The following is a 24799-nucleotide window of genomic DNA, read 5'->3' on the forward strand; positions in this document are numbered from 1 at the left end:
GTTTCAAGTTCAGCTTTGAATCAGATTTGGGGTTTAACTTGTATTATATTTCTCTCATTAACAAAACCCTTGAATTTTATAGCAGATTTTATAATTTGATTGGTGACCTGTTTCTACTGTATTATCCTACCTTTAGGTCCACTTTTCTAAGGAATCGTTACAAAAAATGTGCCATTTTAGAGAAATTGGGAAACTGAACTAAACTGTGAATAATGTTATACTTGTAAACCTTGTATCCCACTACACAGCACTGGAATGGAAGGACACTTAAGGAAGTGAGTAAGAAAGAATAGAGCAGAAGAGAAAAGAAAGGGGAACGTAAAACTGGAGAGACACAGACCCATTCACACAGAAAAAGGGGCAAATCAGAATGAATGCATTTCATTTTCATCAGCGTTTAGCCTTGGGCCTCGGCTCTGTCTGGGATAAGTGATGACAGCGGGTTTCCTGACGGCCCATAGAGGAGGCTCCACAACGCCACAGCTCTCTGGCCCCCATTCTCTGGGAAAAGTGGGGGGAAAATTAATAATTATCATCATGGATAACACCAACAGGGAGCAATTCATCATTTCTCCCCTTTCGCCCGACTATGTGTCAGTGAGCCGCGTGGCCCGGCCAGATACTATTATACAACGGTGGAGGGGGAGGTTGTAGAAAAGGGGTGGGGGTGTTTGATGGAGGGAGAAGGAGGGGCACTGAGGTAGAGGGGAGTGAGGGGGCGGGAGAAAATAGGGCTAATGCGCTTTTGATGGGGTTTATCCAGGCGTGGAGGCTTCAAGCACGACCACTTCTAAAGCAAGATAGTGTGCATTCCCCCATGGACCTCCGACTCTTCTCCCAGCCTTTCTTTACAACTGAGGCTGAGATCAAATATGAATGTGCTTTGGTCCCTATAAGTGGTGACCCTCATTCATGATAATTTGATGATTTGCTACACAAACAAATAAACAATAACAGGAAACACAAGTGAACGCTGTGAAACTTGTCTTCAAATGTTACTTTTTAGACCAATTTCAAGGTAAACGGTGAAAAAGATACTATTCCTCTTTGTCTCTGCTTATCAAAGGTTGTCTCACACAACCAACAGGTCCTGGAGTCAAACATAGATATTCCTATTCTCAGCAATCCTCTTCAGCCTCCCCAAAATGATTCTTACAAGTTCCTCTCGGAAATGTAAGGTCTGTCTTGTCCTCTCAGTAAGGTATGCCTTAAAAAAAGCTCCAAACTAAAGCAACAGAGAGGTGTCCTCATCAGATGCCTGAACTACCTCAGCGGATTTCTTTCATTGAGGAGGACACAGAGTTCCTCCTGAATGACCAAACCTCTCAGTCTTTCTTGAAGGTCGATCCCAAGCATCTTACAAAGGAAAGTCATTTGAGCTCATATCTACGATCTTGTTCTCTCAATCATCACCCAAATCTCATGACCATAGGTAAGGGATAGTCATGAGAAAGTGATGTTTCTGTTCATCACTTTCGCAGGCAAGTCGAAATGAAACCATGAAGATAAACACAAAGGTGACTGAACACCATTTAACATATAATTTAAGACAACTTTGCATATCTCATATCTTAAGAGAGCTTTTGATGCCTAACTCTAAAACTGTAAACTTAATACTAGTTGATAGTGAACTGGAAATAGACAAACCAAGCAACTCCCAGATGATACACCAACGTTTAATGTTGTTCTGATATATTGTGGTGAGTAAGAGAGTGAAATTTTGTATTAACAACCACTTTCTTAATGCACTAAAATTTTGTCCTTGAAGTTGACGAGTATCTGACCTGACAGTCCAGAAGGCCAGCCCCCTAGACACACAATTTAAATTTGATGGAAAAAAGGTTAGAGATGGATTGCACTTTTTTTTTTCTCTGCAGCATTACAGTAGCTACGTCAGCAGCAGTGAGACAGCGGTGTTAAAATTAATTACAGACAGAATCTTATTCTCTCCTGCCACGCCATCAGCATACATCATTGCCAGTCTTTAGAAGTGGATGAGGCAATTTTTGCTACCTATTCTACACCTCAGGTGAGTGATCATGACAATAGCACCGCTGTAGGGGCAAAAACAAAAGCAAAGATAAAGAAGCCCAGCAACCTGAAGTTTTAATGCAACTTCCAGCACACATATATGTTCAAACTCAAGGTCTGTAAAGTAGACAGTGTAAACAAGGGAATGAGCATGTGAGATATGAGTGATAGAAAGGAAGAGAGGAAAATTAAAAAAGGCAAGACTAAAAAAAATTGTCTTCTGCAGGAACGACGCAGACACAGGGGTAGTGCTGTTCATTTAATGCAAGGTTAGGCAGGCTGAGCTGATGAATGGACTGTCGAAAAGGGAACAAAAGCAGGCGTTCAATCACAGGACAGGAGAGGCAGCAGCTACCTCTTACCAATCCCTGAGCACTGGTCCAGGAGCAGTTTACCCTTCACACACTATACCCTCAACTACTACAGAGAAACTACAGCCCATACTGACTACAGATCAGTATCTTTAAGCTACAAATGTAGCCTGCTCCGGCAAATTCAGAGGCAATACTGGAGGGAAGTATCTAAAATGTAAACAAGTGATTTCTTACACACAGAACAAATACATTAAAAATGGCAGGAACATGCCGATAAGGCAATTGTGGTAGCATGACTGAATGATAAATCTTACAAATGGTAAGAAACACATGTAGTACATGTGCTTATGTATCTGCTCGCAAGATCTGAGAAACTTCAGGGGTAAAGTAAGAAAATAGCAATAGCTTAAAAAAGGTCCAATTTACAGTAAACGGAAAATCTACCATTCTGTCCTAAATGATCCAATCACAAGTTTTGCTGCATTGAACTCCAAACATGACTAGACTTACATCCTAAAAATAGAAATTGGATGTTTTCAATTACAGAGCAGAAAAGACAGGAAAGATGAGAGGATGTTTACGAATCCCATTATATCCACCAGTCGTACCCAGAGAGCACAGGCCAGATAATAACTACCTATTGATTATCCATTAAACCAGTACACCCGGCAGTGTAGTGCGAACACTACAGCCCAACACAAAGCTGCTTCGACACTATGGACTTTGTCACATACGTATCACTTCAAATGGCATTAGGGCCTACAAAAGTGAACCTACTTTGTAGTCAGGCAGTTCCTGCTTGTATTCCAGGCAGAAATGTCACTCCAACACTGTGGGAAGTTCATCTGCGGTGTCTGGGAATGGAAGTCCTAACACCCCCATCAAATGAACCCATAAACCATTCTCCAGGGCTGAACCTTCAGGGCACATAAATTTGGGTTGACAAACTGACTAACATTATTCTAAGTTTTAAATATGTTAAATAATGTTTTACAAATAACTATTTTTAAACCTCAATAAGTAATCTTAATGAATTTTTAGAGTTAAAAATAACTGATCCAGAGATCCATATTATGATTTTGACTAAATCTAGTTTTCTTATTGTGTTATATAGTATTTTATGTATATAAAAGATATGAAAAGTCTTCAGGAGAGACTTTATGCTTCAAAATAAATAGCTTGAAACATATGCTGCAAATAAAAGCCTTTGTTCCTAGACTTAAAGACATCAGACAGTGATTTTTGGCATATCCTCAAACAAAAAGATTAAGATATGTGAAAGTCAACTTTTTAAATAAATCAGTTGACCAATGAGAGCAGATTTGGCCTTTTAGGAGTGGGCTAAAAAAATAAGATAATGTAGCATTTCATCTAAAGAGAGAAAAAGGTACAGCAGTGAAGTCCTGTAAAAGACAGATGTTGTGAACATTTAAGCATAGAAATATAAATTTACTGGGATCCAAAATAAAGATTTGAAATTGTAAATAAAGCCAACAATAGTATTTTATTACCTCTTTATTTTAAACATATATATTTCATTTTCTTATCTAGAAAAAAGAAGGCATTCACTCAAGAGGTGAGGATGTCCCGAACCTTTTTATGCAGATGTAGGGGATATCTGGCCCCACAAACCAATAGTTACCTGGGGTATGCTCAACACAAACAAATGTATATTTTCTTTGTGAAAAAAATAGAAGCACTTTAGAAAATAAAGGAAAAAAAAACTCTGTTCTTGTTTGATTCCCAGCCACTCAAGCAGAAGGGTCCTTATGTAAGACCCTGAACTCTATATTAACAAAACACGCTAACTGGTGTGGGATTGTAGAGGGAAACAAAGTGTTGCAGTTTAAAGTACTATACATATGAAGCACTGTGTGTCTGAGCGAGTGAGTGAGTGAGTGAAAAAGTGTGCCTGGTGTGGACAAAGGCAGATCACAATTTCATTAGTAATCCTTCCACCGAGTGATGACTGATATTTGTAGAAGCATAATATCATCTGATTGTTGTGGGTGGGTTGCCAAATACTCAGAATTTGTTTTTCCCATATTTTTATACATCTGTCACATAAACCAGAAATACTTTTCCAAAGTGTGAAAACAGGACAAAGGAAAGAGCAGCATAAGGTCTATAAGTGTCTATAATTTAACACTGAAAATGTGTTTATTACACTATCTCCTTTATTTACTAATTTCAGTCTCTAGACACTGTAGTTTTATATAGAGGTAAAAATCACTAGAAAATGTATTATTATGGATTACAACATTTTTGTAATGCCTAAAGAGAAATAAAGAAACAACAGTAACCACCAACAAAAGTTTGTATCTTACATTATGAATTTTTTTTTGAATATGTATGGGTTATATCCCAGTTGGCATTAGAGAGAATGACAAGGAAAGCAGGCTGTGATCATTTACTATGTTGTTTGACATGTCATTCCAAGTCACATTTGCCTTATATCTGATTGAAATTGAAACTCCATGAAATATCAAAATGACAGACATTTTCTTTAAAACAAACATAATCCATCAACGTGAGCTGACTGATGTTTTGTCTGTTTGCACTGCCTTGTTCCTTTCAGACAAAATTTCTGATAAATGACAGATATTAATACTGGATGAACAGAAATGTTTCTGGTCATTCTTTTTTGTCCCTAATGTTTGACAGCAGGACTGACTACAATTTAAAAAACAGAGAAAACCTTTCAATGGGAAGATAAAAACCTTTTTGTACATATTAATAAATCAACATTTCCATTTATCATTTTCTCTACACAGACATAAAATATGGCAAGATTGTAAATTATAGTTGTTTCAGAAGTAGTGAATGTTTACTAAATTGACACTGTGTCTTTAGTAAATCATCGGATGTGTGTGTGTGTGTGTGTGTGTAATGGTGCTTCTTACCGTGCACTCTGTGGTGTTTATCATCTTCAAGCAGAAATCTGTTGTAAACTCCAGTTCTGACAGGCACACTGTGTTACAGTCAACTGTCTGTTCAAAGTAAAGCAAACAGCACATAATAAAATAATCTGAGAGAAAAGTTAAATACTGATAATGATTTGAGCCATAATCACTAAATACAAAAAATGAAAACTACATTCCTTGGAGAAACACATATTGCCCACCACCTTGAATGCCAAACTTTTAAAAGAAAAGATCTCACATGATCTGTTAGTGATCTGAGTACGGATTACTGTCAGCTCCGAACACACCATATTTCAGCTCAATATCTATAAAGGTGACAGTGAAAGCTATTTTGTCCTTCGATAAACTGTGGTGACCATCTTGTATTGGGTTTATTCTCAAAGTTAATCAATTTTAAACATACATCAATTTAATACTTTGAGAGTTTCATTAAAATTCATCTAATAGTTCAAAAGATATTTTGCTAACAAAAAACAAAAAATAAACAAATTCACACACTAATAGTGGCAGGAGATTAAAAAAAAAGACAAAATGCATAGTTTTTAATGATAACTATGGTCAAATGTTTTTTTTTCCAAATGAAGGTATGAAAACATTTATGTGTAGAAGTACAAACACTTTTGGAAACACAAAAATGGCAAATAACAGTCAGTTTTACATATATTTAGCTATAATTTGGTGTCATAGTAGATGAGATTGAGATCGGTTTTGAAAACTTTGCCATTAACTATTAAAGTCAACTCTGTTTATTAGCAAAATATCCCATGAACAACTGGACGGATTTTAAGAAAACTTCCAGAAAGTATTCATTGGGTGTATATCAACAACTGATTACATTTGGGAGTCAACCAAACTTAATATGGCTACCACATTCAAATGACAAATGGAAGCACAAAAATGGCTGTAACTTAATCAAATTTACAGTTGTTGAGCTGTACTTCAGTGTGGTAGTAGCTGAGAGTCATGCCAACATATTGCAGGATCTTGCAATATTGCATGAGACTGGGTATAACGTTATTAACAAAGTTTGACCAAAGCGACTATAACTTTGTCCTTTCTTATCATAAGATGATCTGAGTTTAAATGTCTGGCATTAAATGTGATGGGCAACTTTAAATTCTTCAAGGAATGCCAGGTTTTTAATTGTTATAATAGTAAACTAAACACTATAGGCAACTTTTACACAGGTAAGCCTTAAAAAGCAGAACCTTCTTTATCTAAATAAAGAAGCCCCTATCTAAAAGTCCAACATGGTATTCAATTGGTCAACTAACAGTTTCGGAAAACTGTGAGAAAACAGGAAAAATGGGCAGATGTTAAAATCCAAGTGGTTCTAAAACCACTTATGAGAAAGCATCAAGGTAGCATAATACTCAGGGCAATGTACTGGCTGAGAATTCACACAAAACACGCCAATGTTAGTTTGACACTAACAAGCCAATTATTACAACAGGTCATGTACACCAGTCTATGGCAACTCAATTCTCTGAGATAATGGCTTATTTCAGCTGTGTAATGCATCATGTAATATAGAAAAAATAACTGCATAATGTTTTGAGGTACGTAAAAGAGTTTACGGTGTTGACTTGGTCTCCAAATAAGTCTGATCTCAACCTAATATGATTTCCTAATTTACAAAATAGCTATAGTCAGATATATTTTCATGCCAGAGATGATTTGCAAGTGTAAAAAGGAGGCAAAACCCTACTGGTAATAGAGAAAAAAATAAAGTATTAAGTGAATTTTACAAGATTTTGATCAAATAAACATGTATAATCCAAGGCAGGTACACATGTAGATAGCAGAGAAGAATTTACCTACACTTATCAAAAAGAAGAGTGACTTTTTGAAAATTGTAAAAATAAACAAAAAACAACAACAACAAAAGGCTGACTACAATGACTGCAAGCTCACATCCTGAACTCAAACATTTCAGTCTGTTGACACTGAAGGGGGATAAAAAAAACTTATCTGTTCAGCGAGAATTTATAATTCCATGACTCTGCTCTCAATTTTACGGAATTGCAGCCAGCTTTAATGGAATGTTATTGGATCGTATCAACGAGACGCAATAGATGAGAGTCCTTGTAATTTGGGTAAAGGGGGTGTCTATTTGTCACTGGAGGGGAGAAACTATTGATTACAGGACTCAAATTCCATTACATCAAAGTTCTCCCCTCATTCATCACACTCCCAGATGGGTGGAAGACGCAACACTTTGCAAAGAGGTTAACTGGCAAAAAAAACAACCCAGAGGAATCAAGAGAAAAGAGCTTTCTTATATATTTTGTTTCCTTACACGAGTGTTTCATCCTTATATCTGTGTGAGTATTTTATCTCAAAGTAATGTGTATGCTTGCTCATCAGCTCTGTAAAAAAACTGCTCTATCTTCAGCCAGCTGAGAGTAATGAAGTTTCCTGAAGTAGAACTTAAATACGGATTAGACTGATCAATCACCCAGCTCTACAGCATCACCACAAACACAAATACACTTCAACTTTATAGCGCTCTCTCTGTCTCTCTTCTTTGCCTTCTTTGCTAAAGCTTGCTTTCATCCCGTTGTCGTTCCTACATTTTCAGCCTCAAAAACGTCCTTTCTCCTATCTGTGTTTCTGCAGAACAAACCTGACAAAGACATTGGATTGCTAATATAAGGCTGATACAAGTGGGATTTCTCTTTAGTTACTTTTAGGGTAAAAAGAGCATGCAGAATGGACTTTTTTCTGTGGGAATATCTTGATGAACCATCTACATTAACTGATGTTTTATGATAAACTATTATTACTTATTTGATTTAAATAATCTGTCTCTTACTTTATAACTTATTTAACATTGTTTTTTTTATATATGAGCACTGAAAGTGATATATTTACAGGAGCGTGTCAGTTATTCAGTTGAAGAATATAACACAGGACGTTTTATCAGTGCTCTATTTTAAATCAGACATTTTTATTATGATATGTGTTTTTAAATTATTTTAACATTAAAGGTTGTAATGGGTCAAGCAATGACAATCTAAACTAAATTTGCTTATGGGAACAACAAAGTATCTAAAGGTTAAAAAAGGACGGCTCCATTGAAATGGTGACAGGACCTCCCATCACCAAAACAAACGTCCCGAAAGACGATGGGCTCTGATTACTGTTTGTATGCCATACTATGGCCTACAGACAGACTGCAAGATTTTTATTTTCTTTTTAAATGAGTAATTGCTTTCCTGCTAATCTCCAATAATATATATATATTTTTTCAGGATCAAATTTGTCAGTTTGAACACTACATATAGCAATGTTACCACTGGTGATGCCAAAATGTTTACCTGTATGACTGCAGGTTCAGAAATAAGCGTGTCTGTGTTCACCACTTCCACCATGGCCTCAGGGATCACAGCCTTCTTCATGCATGCCATGTTGAAGCCATACACATCATCCCAGAATACAATGCGTCCTTGATGCTTCTGTGCATCTCCTACAGCTGCCAGGCTAATGTTACAAAGGTCTGGGTACACTGTGGAGAGAAGAAAAGCAAATAGAGGTAAAGGCAGAGAGAAAAACAACTTTTAAGGAAAAACTTTTTTTTTTTAACTTGTGTTTTGTGGAGAAAGTATTTGTAGTCAGTATCTTACCCACAGTAAACTGTTAACAAGGCAATTTCTAATATGAGAATCTGGGAAAAATTTTCCCTCAGGGTGAATTTCTACCATCTTAAACAAACTCAAAATTTTTTTTTTTTTTGCAGTTCAAGCAAATGCTGTTTTATCCATAGTGTTACATTACATGATTGCATGAGACAGTATCTGTGTTGGTATCTGTCTGAGCAAAATTTAGGAGGAAGAACTGTTAGTTAAAAAGACAGAACAACTCATGTAGGGCTCGTGCAAATAATAATTATAACCAGTGACCAACCATTTTCCGATTGTTTAGTCTCAGCATGACTTGCTTCACCCTAATTTGACCCAACACGGTTTTACACGGTCTCAGGGGTTTTCCATATAACTGAGTGCCAACTCTATGTGGGCAGAGACGCCCAAAACCTACCACCAATGGCTAAATAAGTGAAATAAAGACACAAAACACACCATTCTCTGCCATGGTTTCCAAAAATGCTTTGACTGAGTCAAGGCCACCTTCCCTCTGTAAATAGTTCATTTGGTCAAGCTCCAAATGAATATATATTTTAAGTAAAAAAGAAAGATGAATGCTGCAGTTGTGAGGTTTTAAAATTGGTGGGTTCTTGTAAAGGAGAAACTCTCATGATTGACATCCCTCTAACCAATCAATGGCCTGGAGTCTGCTCATGTCAAATTTTCAGCTTGATTCAGCTTGCTTGGAACCTCGACCAAGTAAGTTATAAAAAGCGAGCTGAAAGTGGGTGGGACCACCCATTGAAAAGACTGAACCCACACTCGGTCAACTTGAATAGGGTTGAGTCAAGATCATGGGAAAAGGCCTTATGGCAATTTGCTAATGTCAAAATTTTCAGTAGACACACAGTTTTTAATAATTTTCTCTTCAATTTCTTAAATGTTTAAACTGAAATGACAACTGTTTTTCACTACACCACTAGTACGATCTGCCTACAAAAGTTGTGTTCTGGTTGGCTTTGTCTACCACAGTTTTCTAACTAAATTAAGAAAAGTACTACAGCGTTGTTGTAGACACTCTCTCAGTCAGGCTAAAGACTTGATACTAGCCAACTTAAATTTAAAAAGGAAGATGATCTATCTTTTGTTTGCCCTATTTTTTTATTGACTTGGATTTGTTAAATTTCTTCTATAATTTCCAGAGATATTGGTCATTTTGTTGTTTGGAGATAGACACTGTTGATTTCTTACAGTCAGCCTGAGAGTAGCATGTACTAGCATTAAAACCAACTCTAAATGAACATAAGAACAAAACTTATAAACTTGACCCTGTCTATTTTGATCGTTAACACACACACCACACAGAATACATTTAATAAGGGATTAAATATTATAAAGCTGCCTGAACAACAATGAGTTAATCCATTCAGGTATTTATTTAGCCCTAAACAAAGAATCATTAATCATAACTAGAGAAATGGGTGGGATCCTGGTCCCAACTACATATATTTAGTGATGAGACATTCTTCATATCAACAAATTTAATGACTTATAAACTATTCTACAAATTTAATCACAAAACAGCGGAGCATACTGTGGGTGTGGACTTTTACATCAATTCTATAAATATGCTGTAATGACTGTATCCATCACATGCACACAAAACATAACCTGATGACCATGTTGTCCTACTTTAATCTTTCATACTTTATATTCTGAAGAGTACACAGCTAAAATAGGGGCAACCTAACATTGCAACATTAGACGTTTCAATAACTCATTGCACAAACATAGGTGCCAGACTGAAATGTTACTTTTGACTTTTACTTAAGAGTATTATAATGTAGGTTTGAAAACTGACAGCAGATATTTCCCCTTTTGATTTTAAGTAAAAGAACATCAGTGCATACATGATGTGATGAATGGTGATAAGACCTGAATAAATCCACCATTACCAAGTGTGATTGATGGAGTTGAGAGTTTGTGCAATCAAGTTCACACTAACTAGAAAAAGACGAAGAAGAAGAAAAAAAGGAAACTCATCTTATTAAGGAGCTTTTGTTATGCTCCACAGCACAGCTGAAACAAAGTTAGAAGCACACTGCTATCTAAAATAACACTGGAGGAAATGACCCCTGATGTAAAGAATCAACTTGAAATGAATAGTGTCCCTGGCACAGTGATGTGTGTTAAGCTATTACTGAAACAAAGGTGGTATGTTTAAACCTATTTTTAAATGAATGTACACTGGCTAACACAAGTCAATTAAAATTATTTTACATTTTGTGCTCTCAGGTTAACTGGTCATCACTATCCACACAAAAACTTTTGCAGTAGTGAAACTTTAATTTAATTTACAAATCTATCCTTGGCCTTCTGCCAACTACTGTATTTTCATGCATACCATAAATATAAATATATATATATATATATATATATATATATATATATATATATATATATATATATATATATATATATATATATATACACACGTAGTCTCATGTGCATCTTTATTAGGTGCACCTTGCTAGTACTGGGCTGGACCAACTTTTGCCTTCAAAACTGCTTTAATTCGTTGTGGAATTGATTTAACAAGTTATTGGAAACATCCCTCAGAGATTTTGGTCCATATTGGCATGATAGCATCACACAGTTGTTGCAGATGTTTCAGCTGCAGATCATGATATGAATCTCCTGTTCCATCACATCCCAAAGGTGCTTAATGGAACTGAGATTTGGTGACTGTGGCGGCCAGTGAAGTTCAGTGAATCGATACTCATCAGAGCAGGCAATGTTTTCCCAATTTCCTATTGTCCAATTTTGGTGAGTCTGTGTTAACTGTAGCTTCAATTTTCTGTTTTTAGCTGACAGGAGTGGTAGACTGAGTGGGCTTCTTATGTTGTAGCATATCTGCTTCAAAGTTGGATGTATTGTGTGGTCAGAGATGGTATTCTGCAGACCTTTGTTTGTAATGAGTGCTTAATTTGAGCTACTGTTGTCTTTCTGTCATTGTGAACCAATCTGCCCATTTTCCTCTGACCTGACATCAACAAGGCTTTTATGTGTTCACACAAATGCCACTCACTTGAATCTTTCCTTATTTTTGGACCACTCTCTTTAAACCCTACAGATAGTTGTGTGTGAAATTCCCAGTAGATCAGCAGTCTGACACCAGCAACCACACCACATTCAAAGTTACTTAAATCCACTGTCTACCCTATTCTTATGCCTAGTTTTAACTTCAGCAAGTCGTCTTCTCCATGTCTACATGCCTAAAGACATTGAGATGCTGTCATCTGATTGTCTGATTCGTTATTTGTGTTTAAAAGCAATTAAACAAGTGTACACGATAAAGTGGCCAGTGAGAATATACAAGAATTGAAGTATAACCTCATATATCATGCCTTCATATCACGAAGGTATGGCAATATACCATCCTGCAGGCTGTGTCAAACCACAAACTTATTCAGCCACAACTTCATGAAATAATTAAGCTTATTATTTTTTGACTGGACAGCAGAAGTCACACGGCAGGAGTTGGAATGTGCTGCAAGCTATCTTGTGACAGATACAATCAATCAGCCTCATCTCTTCTTATCCTAAGGTTGATGATGTCAGTTTCAGAGACTGTGTGATGGGTAACTATTTGTTTGTTTAAAGAAAATGTGAGCAGTGACCACTGAGTGCAGCACCATCACTGTACATTTAGTGTGTGCATTTTACTTTAAGTTCTCATCAATACCAATCAGAGCCTGAACAAAATCAGCACAACTTTTGCTGAGTCATTTTACACGAGACTGAATGGAAATTAAACATTTTTTCTGTAACATTCAAAAGTTATTTGTTAGAGTAGATTTTTTTTCTTTTTGCTAGTGTAAAAGGGGCTTCACTAACACACATGGGTAAATCAGAGGCACGTTTCACGGGGACAATGACATTTTGTCTTTAACTTGACTATCTTTTATAATTGATCCAGCTTCTCTCAAGGAAATTGGTTCCAGAACTCATGCTGTGAGTTAGGCCTGTTAGAGTAAAAGCCTGCCTCTCTGATGGTATTGGGGTGCATTAGTGCCTGTGTTTTGGGCAGCTTACAAATCTAGAAAGGCACCATCAATGCAGAAAAGTATATACAGGTTTTAAAACAACATATGTTCCCTTTTTGATAACATTGTTCTATGGTAAGGCCTAACATATTTCAGCAAGTCAATGCAAAACTGAATACCGAATCTATTAAAATAGCATGGTTTCATAGTACAGTCCAGGTGCCTGCAGTCCCGACCAATCATTTAAAACATGTGGAGCATCATAAAACAAAAGATTTGCCAAAAAAAAAAAAAAAAAAAAAAAAAAAAAAAAAAAAAAAAAAAAAAAAAAAAACAACAACTGTTAAACAGGTAAAATTCTACATTAGACAAGAACAGGACAACATTTCCCTCTAAAAACTGCAGCAACTGGTCTTCTTAGAAAACAAGAGGGGATGCTTCACAGTGGTAAACATAGCCCTGTCCCAAATATAGAACATGTTACTTTAAACATTTGATATGTTTTTAATGTTCTCTTGTAAATAAAATATGGTTTTATGGTATTTGCAAATCATTGCATTTTGTTTTTATTTACATTTTACACAACATCCCAACGTTTTTGGAACTAGAATTGTGATATAGCAACATTCCAATATGTGCCTTTAAATAACATGCAAGTACTGTGGAATCAGATATGTAATAATAGTGCTTGTGCACTGTGCCAAGTATTCAGCCATGCTGCTTTTCATGCCCACTTTTTTAGCTCTGTTACTACATCTACTGCAGCTCAGAGGTGCAACAGATTTTTCCTCCTTCTCTATCGTTGTTCCTTATGAACAGAAAGACGAAGTGTAATAAAAGTGCAATAATCATGCATTGAACTGCCTGCGTAAAAGGTCCTAGAGAAATGGGAGGTCTGCATTCACATATCCGCAGATGCATTAAACAACACAATGATTTTTACTTTCCCACTGAGGCTGTGCGTCAAAAATTTCATTTGAGCACGAGAAGCCAAATCATCCCATGAGCCCTTTACCCACAGAGTGTAAAAGTATAATAATGTGAGCAACAGCATCCCTTTCTTGTTCTGCAATTGCTTGTTTTTAGTATTTCACATTGAGCAAAATTCATTTGCCTTTTTTCATTAATGCAGTCCCAATGAGCAAAGACCTTGGAAACTGAAGCTGTGCAAGGTTGCAAAAAAGTGGATAAATGAAGTATTTTGGCTTAGAACTCATTTCAAACAATTATCAGTAAAAAATAAAGAACTCCTCTCATCTGCATTACATCTGTATCAAACCCAACAACTAAATAAAAACATACAAGTTCTGGAATTTGTGGTGATTTTGAACAGACAGTGGCAATATATTTCTGAGCAGCAAAAGAGGATGGCTCAGAGCAAACTTTGACTATCTAAAATAACTTAAAAATGACCTAGCAGTTCAAATAAAGTGTTTTTGCATGCCACTGTTTTTGCATGCCACTATTTTTGCACGAGGCAGCTGTTTACAGTGTTGCTATTTTCACAGCCAAACAATATTGGTGTTGTAATAACCTATACAGAGGTTACAAAATGTCAGCCGCCATGAATCTATTATGCCATTCATTGATTTACATTACACTTTTAGGCTTAGGTAAAATCATATTTTAGACCTCCTACTGAGTTTGGTGCGTGTCACTACAATATTATGGCTACTTTTACATTTTACATCTATTGACTTTGGGAATCAATCAGTGGCTTTAACAGAATGAAGGCCTAAGCCTTACATGAATATTTTTGCTAACAGGCCTAATAAAAAAATAGAGAGAAAACAATTTTTAGCATATAAAGAATGTTATTTTATTACTGCAGAACTGTGTTTACAGTTTTATTGCTCAAAGATTTAAAAGCTGATCGTTGGAGGTTGTTAATGTGAGACTCCTTTTTCACAACAGCGCCTGTTGAATGAATAATTCATATCCTAAAATGAACATTAAACATGAGCTTTAATGTATTTTTTTTTGCCTTTTCACATCTGAATAAGTTATCTGGTGTAGCTAATATCCTTGGCAATTCAGAGCCAAGATGCTTGAAGCCAATTGTATTCCAACTGTGAATTGACATTAGCCAATACAGAGGCCTAGGGCCTAAACTAAAGGTTAAACCACACTCATGAGCGAACACCAAACTTCACATTTACTCCTTAGCCATACTTTAACATGTTTCATCTAGAGACATGGGTATACGAGTATATAAAATGTATATGGCCTAAAATCTATATTCAAATTAGATCTCAGTGAACTGAGCAGGTACACAAGCAACTCCTTTTAATCTTCTTCACTCCAGAACTCAAGAAAGTAAATACTTATAAAAAGCACAGGTGAACAGATAAAAAATGAGGCCTGTTATTTAGTCAAAAATAATGTCAGGGAGGCCTGGTTGGTTGTTATGCACCAGCATTGTTACTTGCATTAATGCAGGCAAGAAAACAGGCCTTTAAGGCATGTTGTCCTTCGCAGAGTTTCCAAGCACCTGTTTTACTCAGCAAGCCTATTGTTGGTTCAAAAGCACCCACTGAACCCACTAAATTTGGCCCTGAATCAACACTGTTTTTACTTTGAAGAGTCCTAGCTCCAACTTCCATCCATTTCTACTGCAGGTTAATAAACAAAATGCAAGGCCAAAAGATTGTACTTCTGAGAAGACAGTTTACTTTCATGGTGGAAATGTAAAACATCTGTGATTGGTTGAGTACTATTAGCATCTTATCAATTTCTTTATTTCTAAATTATCATTCAAATAATCTGCATTATAAAATGTGCAACTTAATGTGTATCACACAAATTCTTGAGTGCCTCTTATTAGCTTACCAGATGCTTTGTTTTGCTATGATAAACTGCTGGACATTTCCTCACCACAAAATATCAGTCTGTCATTTTTTTCCCCACTTTGATAGTTACCAAAATTGCATTTTTGTTTTGTTCTAATTTGTGATTTAAAGAAAATATTTAGAATGTAGTTTACAATCAGAAAATAAGAAAGAAGTTGGAGCCAAAAAAGTGTAGAAACCTGGAATCCATTCTAATCCTGGCCCTGACTTTAGACAACCATGTATCATATTTCAAACTTTTTGACAGGTTCCATGGATTTAAAAATATAAAATGTTCAATGACCACATTTTATTTATTTTTCCAGGTAAGCATGCACAGTCTCACATGACCTTCGACAGATCCAGTCATAAAATGTGGGAATAGATGGTGACAGCTCTGATGGGCAACTCATGGCCTCTCTTATTAGCTCAAGCCTGCCTGTGACCCTGTGAGTGTCACCAGACCTGATGACTCTGCACTCCCTTATTTACACGCATACACATGCAAACAGATTTGTCACTTCATTTTAGTCAGATTACTGATCCAAGTGAGTAATTATGTGGGCCAGGTGAGGGGAGAGGTGCTGACTGAGCAGAATCTGGACAAGGCCGTCTATAAGACAGAGACAAACTAAAACCCAAAGAAGGGTGTGGTACAGAGCAAGATGACGAAAAAAAAGGAGAACGGCAGTGTAAGCGGGTGTTGCTAGATTCATGGCTTTGACATCTGCGTCCTTCTCGATTCGCTGCCCACAGCCCATTTGTCATGCGCCCAGCTCCCTCTACGCCCCCCCCCTCCTCCAACCCTAACTCTTGCTCTCTGTGCCTCCCCCCTTGGTCGTCTGTGTAAAAGAGAAAAAGAAAGTGTGGGAGAGGGGCACAGGACAAAACAGATATCTTTTCCCCGGACGCTGTGCTGTGCCAGGCATGCGGGGACACATTTAAGGATGAAAGGGAAGTTAATGTAGTGGGGAGAATGGGAGAGCTGCTGTAACTCTGATCTGATGTAGCTTAAACACACATATAGCAGCAGTGCTGCAGGCCTGTACTAATAACTCAGCACAGTCAAGTGCACACACACTAAAATGTGAAAACAAACTTAGGAATAGAAGTTGATAGATTAAATGTGGTAGAATGACTTCACATTTTTTGTCTGTTTTGCCGACCTTTAAATTGAAAATTTGCTTTATAGAGTTGCACAATAACTACAATTTTTCCTAAGTATATTTTCCTGTATAACACAACCTTCATATACATTACTAATTTAATAGATCTGAATTATTAATAATCTCCAACTCATTTTAGTTAAGAAGGTCAACTTCAAATTAGATTATTTGACTTGAAAAATGAAGTTCTGTGTTTGCTTAAGTTACATAGAAGAAAAAGTTTGCACAAATGCAGAAATGAAATGCAGCCCTCATTGTTATGTTTTAATCTTTAAAGTCTAAGTCTGCCATGAAATAGGTCTATTTTCAATTAGATACCCATTTCTCTGTTAAGTAATTTCAATCCAATAACAAACAATGGTACAAAAATTAAAAAGCAACCTAGGAGCCTTCAGTTAATCATATGTTTTTCTTTTATTTGTCCAATTTCAGCATCTCTTTATTGGCTACCTGAAAAATCCAAAACAGTAATTTTTAAAGCTTCACTATATAATGTTCCCAGTGACCAAGCTTCAAGAACATTTTAAAAATCTCATAGTTGCATATTATTTCAACAGAGCATTTCACTGTCGAGCTGCAGATTTACCTGTAGTTTTGAAATGGGAGGCAGAACCTTTTCTTATCAGGTTCCTTTCTTGGAGAACTAGATTTTTGACTTGGATTAGAAAAAGTAGACCCAATCTTGTCAAGATTAAATGTTCTTTCTTACTCAGATTTATAGCTAGGCCTAACTCGCTCTAAGGAGAGGGCATTTTTTCTGAAAAGGGTTTACCCTATGACACACATTACTTGGGAAGAGTAAGTAATAAGTTAAAACTGTTTGCAAAATACACAACCAGTGTAATAATATTTCTAAATCAAAACCCCAACATATTTGCAAATTAGTGCTTTTTATTTATGCTATTCAGCTCATTAGAACTAATAGTAAGGTTTTAAATAACAGTTGTTTTAAGCTGTATTTCATTGTTTGTTTATTGTAGTTTGCTAGATTTTCATACAGTTAATATCTGTCCTCTGTGACCAGAACGGAAGAAAAGCAGATGAAATGAAATATAAGTCCGCCATTAAGACGCCCACCACCACAAATCTGTCAACCTTTAGGAGAAACAGAATAAGTTTAAAATGATCAGAAAAGATCAAAAAAATTAAAGAATAAATATACTAAATATAGTTTTTGGAGTCTGATCATAACTTTTAGCTTTCTTTTTTTTTAATTAAAAAAATTATACTCGTAATTTATCAATGAAGCAGAATATTGAATTAGGCTGAGTATTGATTTGTTTTTCCATTATGCTGTTTTCAAAAGAATAGCTGATTATTTATTCCTACATTGCTACTATTACTATAATTATAACAAAATTATTCTGTTTTTTGCCTTTAATGATAGTGAGACACAGACCTGCTATATTTTTGCTCCAGGATATTTTGTTAAATTTGATTACAGAGATTATTGTGTTTTATGTGAACTGATAGACTAATTGTAATTTATTGTAAACTATATTGATAGTCAAGAAAGCTAAGATAAATGTAAAACAATAAATAGTAAACAATGCTAAATATGGTTGCATTGTATGAAAATCAGTTTAATTATATTACAAACATTTTTTTTAATGACTTTCAGTGTATTTCATTTCACTTCCTATGGCGGCCAGCAGATCCAGTAAGAGCACACTGCATGGGGACCATCAGTGTTTAAGGCTCATGACGAACAATCTGGTAACCTTTGACCTGTAACTTTTTGTCTCGCTCAGGTCATGTCTCGCCTGTCCAATCTTTCCCAGCAGCAAATCTGTCTCTATAGGTGCTGTCACTGTGGCTGTCCCTGTGTGTGTGCATATGGGTGTGTATATGCCTGTGTGTACATGTGACCCCTCTCAGGTCCCAAAGAGCCAGTAAAGGCAGTGTGCTGGAACCGTTCCTCAGCTTGGACGCATTTGGCACAAGTCATTAAATCTGTGGCAGTGACGGGATGACAAAGGAGAGAGGTATTTTCATGTACGCCGAGCCATTGAATCAGCGAGCTACCGGGTTTTATTATTCTGACTCAAATACGCAATTAAAAATACCCATGTTTTATCACAGACATCTCTACCCTTCGGTCAAGTCGTTACTGAGGTAAAAAAAACAAAAAGTACAGAGACCATACAAGGCCAGGTGCCTGAGTCTAAGCCACATCAGCAGTTCTGCAGAAAGATTGGCCTAATCTACCAATGATATTGCTGACTTGTATTTTTAAAAGAAAAAAAAAAAAGAAAGAAAATAAAAGCAAAAATCACATTCTAATTGAAAACTTCACATTTTCCGAACGCAGAAACTAGGTTGAGGGCTGCCGATTCCTATGGCATAAGTAAGATTTTGAAAACGTAACACCCATTATTGTCATTCTCAATTTTGTTGTAACATTTTCTGAGAACTGTTGCAAACTGAATCTACCGGGTGACACACGATTTAGCACATATGACTTGACATGGGAATGACACTGCATGTTACCACTCAGTGACAGGTAAAAACACCCTTAACTGAGTAATAAACAAACAAGAAATACTTTAGGGTCACAAATATATTTAAAATGTTTATCTTTGAAGAAAACTCATTAGAGCAAATTCTATTTAAAGTCCCCAAAATCTGATCGTCATGCCATTTTGTCTTCTAATGAGGGAGATATTTGAAAAGGTGCTGAACACTTATCAGATGCAAGGTCATTTTATTAAAGTCAAATACAGACTGTGATATAAAAACAGTGTTGGGAAACTCAATTTTACATACCTGAACCACCATCAGCCAAATAAAGGTCTCTGGCATGAAGGACAGAGTCCAACATGGATTCAAAAAGCAAGAAGTAACCCTGAGGAGTAAAGAAATGTACATTACTATCACAATATTTAAAAGATTTTTATGAACAGAAGACAAATACAACCCAAATGCAAATATAGCCCATCTTTCAGAGTCATTTGATAACAGTTCAAGGCAAGTGAGTGATTATTACTTGAATGTAACTGCAGGACAGTTAAATTATTTTTTAATTTTCTATTAGTTTAGCAGAAATGTAAATTATCAATGGCTGTGAATTAAGTGCTGAGCCCATAAGGTCTGGAACTCAACATCTAAAGGTTTGACCCTGGGCTGACCTCATGTTCTGCTCCAGTAGACGGCACATTAACCGTGGTATTATTCCATTAATGCTGAAATTGAGTTTTGTCCACATTTTGTAGGCTTCGACTTGAGCGGCAGACACTACTGACAAATGGCTTTTTCTGACTGAAGCCCCTCCAGCATACGAATCAACCAATCAGATAAGATTTTGCTTCAAAGCGCAGCCCTTCAATATGCTCTTTTGGAGTACAACATTTGGGTGTGTTCAAACATATGGGAGGGTATATCTCCATCTGGGACAAGGAGGTGGAGCGGAATCAGTTCATGTACGTGTGACTGTAAATGATGGCTGTTAGTCCATCTCTTACAATGATGTGCTTTTTTTATTGTGAATGAGTGGAGAAATGTCTGCCTAAATGTGGCTTTCTGACAAAAATCTAATGTTGGGCAGTTTATTGAAAGGAAAATGGCTCACTACCACTAAACTGGAGAGAGGAATCCATCTAAGCAAGATGTTTACAGCTCAATAGAGAGAGAGTTGATTAAATTTGTAGCCTGAACTCAACAGTCTGATGGAAAAGAAAAGAATGACTCAAGTGGTATTTAAGAATCTCATATCTTTACTTTCTTTTCTGTGGAGGGAAAGAAGGACAAGGAGAGGTGAGGGCCAGGATAGCAGATAAAAACTCAATGAGGGGAGGGTGTGATGGTGTGTGTGTGATTAAAGACAAACTGGAGAGGAAGAAGAGAGAAACAGTGATAGTGAGGGAATGTAGTCAGCAGCAGAACGGTAACTCACTGAGATAAGAGCTTTATTATTCAAATAAAGACAATGTTTTACCGGAGGGAGGAGAACACAGCAAGACAAACAGGAGAAACAGCTTTGATCTATAACTCTAAATCCAAAATCGTAACCATCTCTGTCACGGGCCTGAGCTGATAATCATGACAATGATGAAGTAGATATAACCGTTGCACCCTCTGCAAGGTGATAGAGAGAAATATTCGGCTTGTTTATCAGCACTGGACCAGTCCCAAACCAAAGTCAGGCCCACGGACGGTCTGCTGCTGACTGTTGTGCTCCAGCCAATGTCCTTAGCCGCTGAGCGGATTGTTTTTAAAACCTTCACACAGTCTTGTAATTTAGAGCCCAATTTCACGGGACGCTGGTTCATGAAGGAAAGAGGATATAAGAGATGCCTGAAAGCAGAGTCACACCTTATTATTATTATTATTTTCCCCCCATCGACAATGCTCCAGGATTACTGCCTGGTTCTCCCCTTCCAATCTTCCCTGCATGTCCTCCCAGTGACATGCATCACAGCCCACTAAGTTATACATCTGCGATGTTAACTGCTAAAAACATGGATGAATCAGAAACTGAAACGAAGACATCACACATCCCCTCTGACAACAAAACTTTAAAATTTTTCAGAAACAACAGCAACACTCGTCAAGTCATCAGTGAACATGTGATGTACTCAAGGGCAGCAACAAATAGTTGAAACCAGATGTTTACATACCTTGCATGACATTTGCTTGGGTGCAAATGGGTGTTCCAAATCCACAATGACCCTCAGCATTCTACCAAATTAATTATAAAGTGGCTTAAGGAGAACAAGGTCAATGTTTTGGAGTGGCCATCACTAAACCCTGACCTCAATCCCACAGAAAATATGTGGGCAGAACTGAAAAGGTGTGTGTGTGAGCAAGGCAGCCTACAAACCTGATTGAGTTCCACCAGTTCTGTCAGGAGGAATGGAACAAAATTCAAGCAAGCTATTGTGAGACCTTTGTGGAAGGATTCCCAAAATGTTTAACCCAAGTCATACAGCTTAAACACAATGCTACCAAGTACAAAGAAAATGTATGTAAACTTGTGACTTTGAAGAAAGAAAGACAAAAATTCTCTTAAAAATTCTCTCTCCCAATATTTGGGCATTTTAAAAAATAGACATGATTTTGGAAATCCTAACTGATCTAAAACATGAAAGGTTTAGTCTGATTTAAGTGAGAAAAAATGGTTGTGTCTTTGTGTACAGTGTATGTAAAAATCTGGTTTCAACGTTGTTGTTCAGGCTTTCTGCATCTGCTCTGCCTGTGTTGTAAATCTGGTCATCTTACCTTTCCACTAAGTTCTATCAAACATTGTTAGCAGACAAGCGCTTGTGTTATAGTAAAATATATTGTTTAATGATGTTTGATGCACTCATGTAATCTTTAAAAATGTTAGTATCTGTTTTTAATTATACTTAGAAAAACAAATGGTGTTTCTCAGCACAGGGCTGTTGGTCAAGATCTTAGACACCACAAGGCTGCTTAAAACCAAATTCTGTCTCAGGTGTTGTGTCTAGTGGGATGTAAACTTTTGAATAAACCAGCTGCTCAGACGCAAAGTGGGAGAATCAGCATGCAATAAATAGACAGACAAACATTCTGTTAGTGGGAGCATTGAGAATCAGTTGAAGAATGTGTTTGCTCTCCGTTGTGTGTAACAAATTTTTACTCTTAAGAAGATTCTCAGTTTGAGCCTGGATGCATTTTGTTTTCCCACAACAGCTCGCAGTGACACACATCTTCAATCTAAAATGGTGGCACCAAGGATATGTGACATGAAGGGACCCCCTCCTTTTATGACCTCTGACCTAGACTCATCTTTCTAGCAACTCTTTTGTGTAAAAGTTCATTTTGTTATGACAATCATTGGTATTGTTTGGATAAGATGTTCTCTGGGGCTTACTGTTTCCACGTTTCTTCTTAGACTCATCAAAAAAATAGACAAACTGAATACATAAAATCTGATCATTTGATTGCTAAATATTTTGAAATGTGAAAAATAAATGTTGATGATTTTTATGTATGCATTGGTAATATGAGGAAAATTCCCTGTAGTGAAAAAAATTAGCCCTCAGTTGTTGAGATCTGATAGATAAAAAGGGTGAATAAATCAAATAATCTAAATATTTTTTGACCAATAAATTAGATCTGGCGTCTCTTTTACACAAGAGTTTAAAAGAGTAGCAAATTAAGGATCACCTTTTTACATCTTTTTCCTACAGATACAACAGACAAAAAAGATTGTGGGTCAAAACACAAGCAGAAAAAAAAAAAAACTCTGTTGCTTTGTATATATATTTATTATTTTTTCTACCAGATCAATTGAATTGTGTACATGTTCAAAACCCTGTGATAGAAATTGTCTCCAAAAATAGTCAAGAGTCATTGTTGGAACCTAAAACTCATCTTGAATCTCCCTCAGTTTAGTTTCTTTATATTCCAAAGTGCTAGAGCTGTAATTAGACAGCTGCATGGGAGCTGTCCTTCGGCAGAAAACATCCGAGGCTACAGCCCTAAATGTGCATGTCCGTAAACCACGTCAATCATTAATAATAATTTAACAACTGGACCAAATTTGCCTATCTTTATTTCAAAAGTGTACTTTAGTGGATTAAATTATAAGTCAAGATGAGTACAAAGCGGACCAAGGCAGGTACGATGAGGGGGGAGGTGAGCAACAAAATTATGTGCACACCCTAGAATACGGTTCTGTAAGCAGTGCACACAAAAATAGTGTGCAATTTTTAAACATTGACCACTTAAAATTCAGCTACAGGGCTCACTGGTCACTTGGTTGCAAACGCTCTGAATTCATTGAGACTGCAACTGAAATTTTGACTCTTTTTTTTTTTGTTTGTTTTGTTTTTTGCAATTTTGAGCTGCCAAGTAGTCTCCAATAGTTGGAGCCCAGCGAGATTTTCCTTCACATTTTTAGAACTATGTTTTATAACACTTTAGCTTGACGTCTGCTGCTGCTAATGTGTTAAGGCTCTGGAATACTCCATAGGACATCAAGAAGTCAGTTGGGAGACATTCATTTTGGCATGCACCTTTCATAGTCAACGAGACACTCGACTCAGAACTCCCGGGAAGATCCTCCCTCCTCCTAAAGCATTAAAAGGGGTTTCTTCTTGCCGGCTTCTCAACTCTCCTGTCCTTGTACAGAATTTTGCTTCCCTTACCATGACCAGATGTGTTTATTAAACAGTCTGAGACAGTACTGTTTGGCATTTGCAAATTTGAAGGTGCACAATAATGAGCGATCGAAGGGAACGTGTTGCTAGGCTGCCAGGCTGAGGCGTATTTCCTCACGGCCACGAAGAGCCGCCTGTGTCTCTGCACGGTCTTTTTAAGTTCGTAGGTTTAGAAGTTTTGCTGGAACAGTTGTAAAGAGGGCTGTATTTTCTAACAGCCTCCAGCTGCTTCACAGTGGAGAAGTAGAAGCGAAATGACTCCATTAAAGCTCACCAGCTTTTCCAAATAAACAAACCCACAACAACTTCTAACCAATCACACAACACTTGCCACAAACCTCTGTGCGAACCAGGACTTTGTGTCGTGAAGCAACGGACAAAGCTGCTACAAGAACAAAATGACGCAATTTTCGTCACGCAACCACGTTACTGAGAGCCAACTTAGTGACTTCTCATGGAGTATGACAGCAGCTTTAGTACATCAATACTAGCAAATCAGTAGCAATCCAACAATGCACGACACAACATAAACAGTTTATTTTTAAGTTTTGCTTCATAACGTTTAGGTAAACAAGTAGGATGACCTCATCTGTCTCATATTTCACTAGCTTTTTCTTTATTCACCTATATTAGCAAATCAGTTTGGTAGTTAATTTTATATGTTTCTTAACTTCAAAATGTCCAACTCTCTAAATAACTAAGTGACACAGATAAGTAAAGATTTTAGTGTGAGGTAACGGCTCCCTTGGCAGACTGTAGTATAGTCACTGCGCATTTCCATA

At 36.8% G+C, this 24799-nt stretch overlaps 1 protein-coding gene across 1 annotated transcript in view; it reads right to left on the bottom strand.

Annotated features, from left to right (window-relative positions):
* The window catches only part of prmt3 (protein arginine methyltransferase 3), a 70913-nt gene that overhangs the window by 15167 nt on the left and 30947 nt on the right, over positions 1-24799 (bottom strand). Inside the window, exons 11-13 of the mRNA XM_017426719.3 lie at positions 19660-19738; positions 8590-8777; positions 5249-5335 (exon numbers count right to left, since the gene is read on the bottom strand). Of these exons, the coding sequence (XP_017282208.1) occupies positions 5249-5335; positions 8590-8777; positions 19660-19738 (354 nt within the window). The remainder of the gene's footprint in view (positions 1-5248; positions 5336-8589; positions 8778-19659; positions 19739-24799) is intronic.

This window comes from Kryptolebias marmoratus, linkage group LG15, assembly GCF_001649575.2.
Source record: "Kryptolebias marmoratus isolate JLee-2015 linkage group LG15, ASM164957v2, whole genome shotgun sequence".
Classification (NCBI taxonomy): Eukaryota; Metazoa; Chordata; class Actinopteri; order Cyprinodontiformes; family Rivulidae; genus Kryptolebias; species Kryptolebias marmoratus.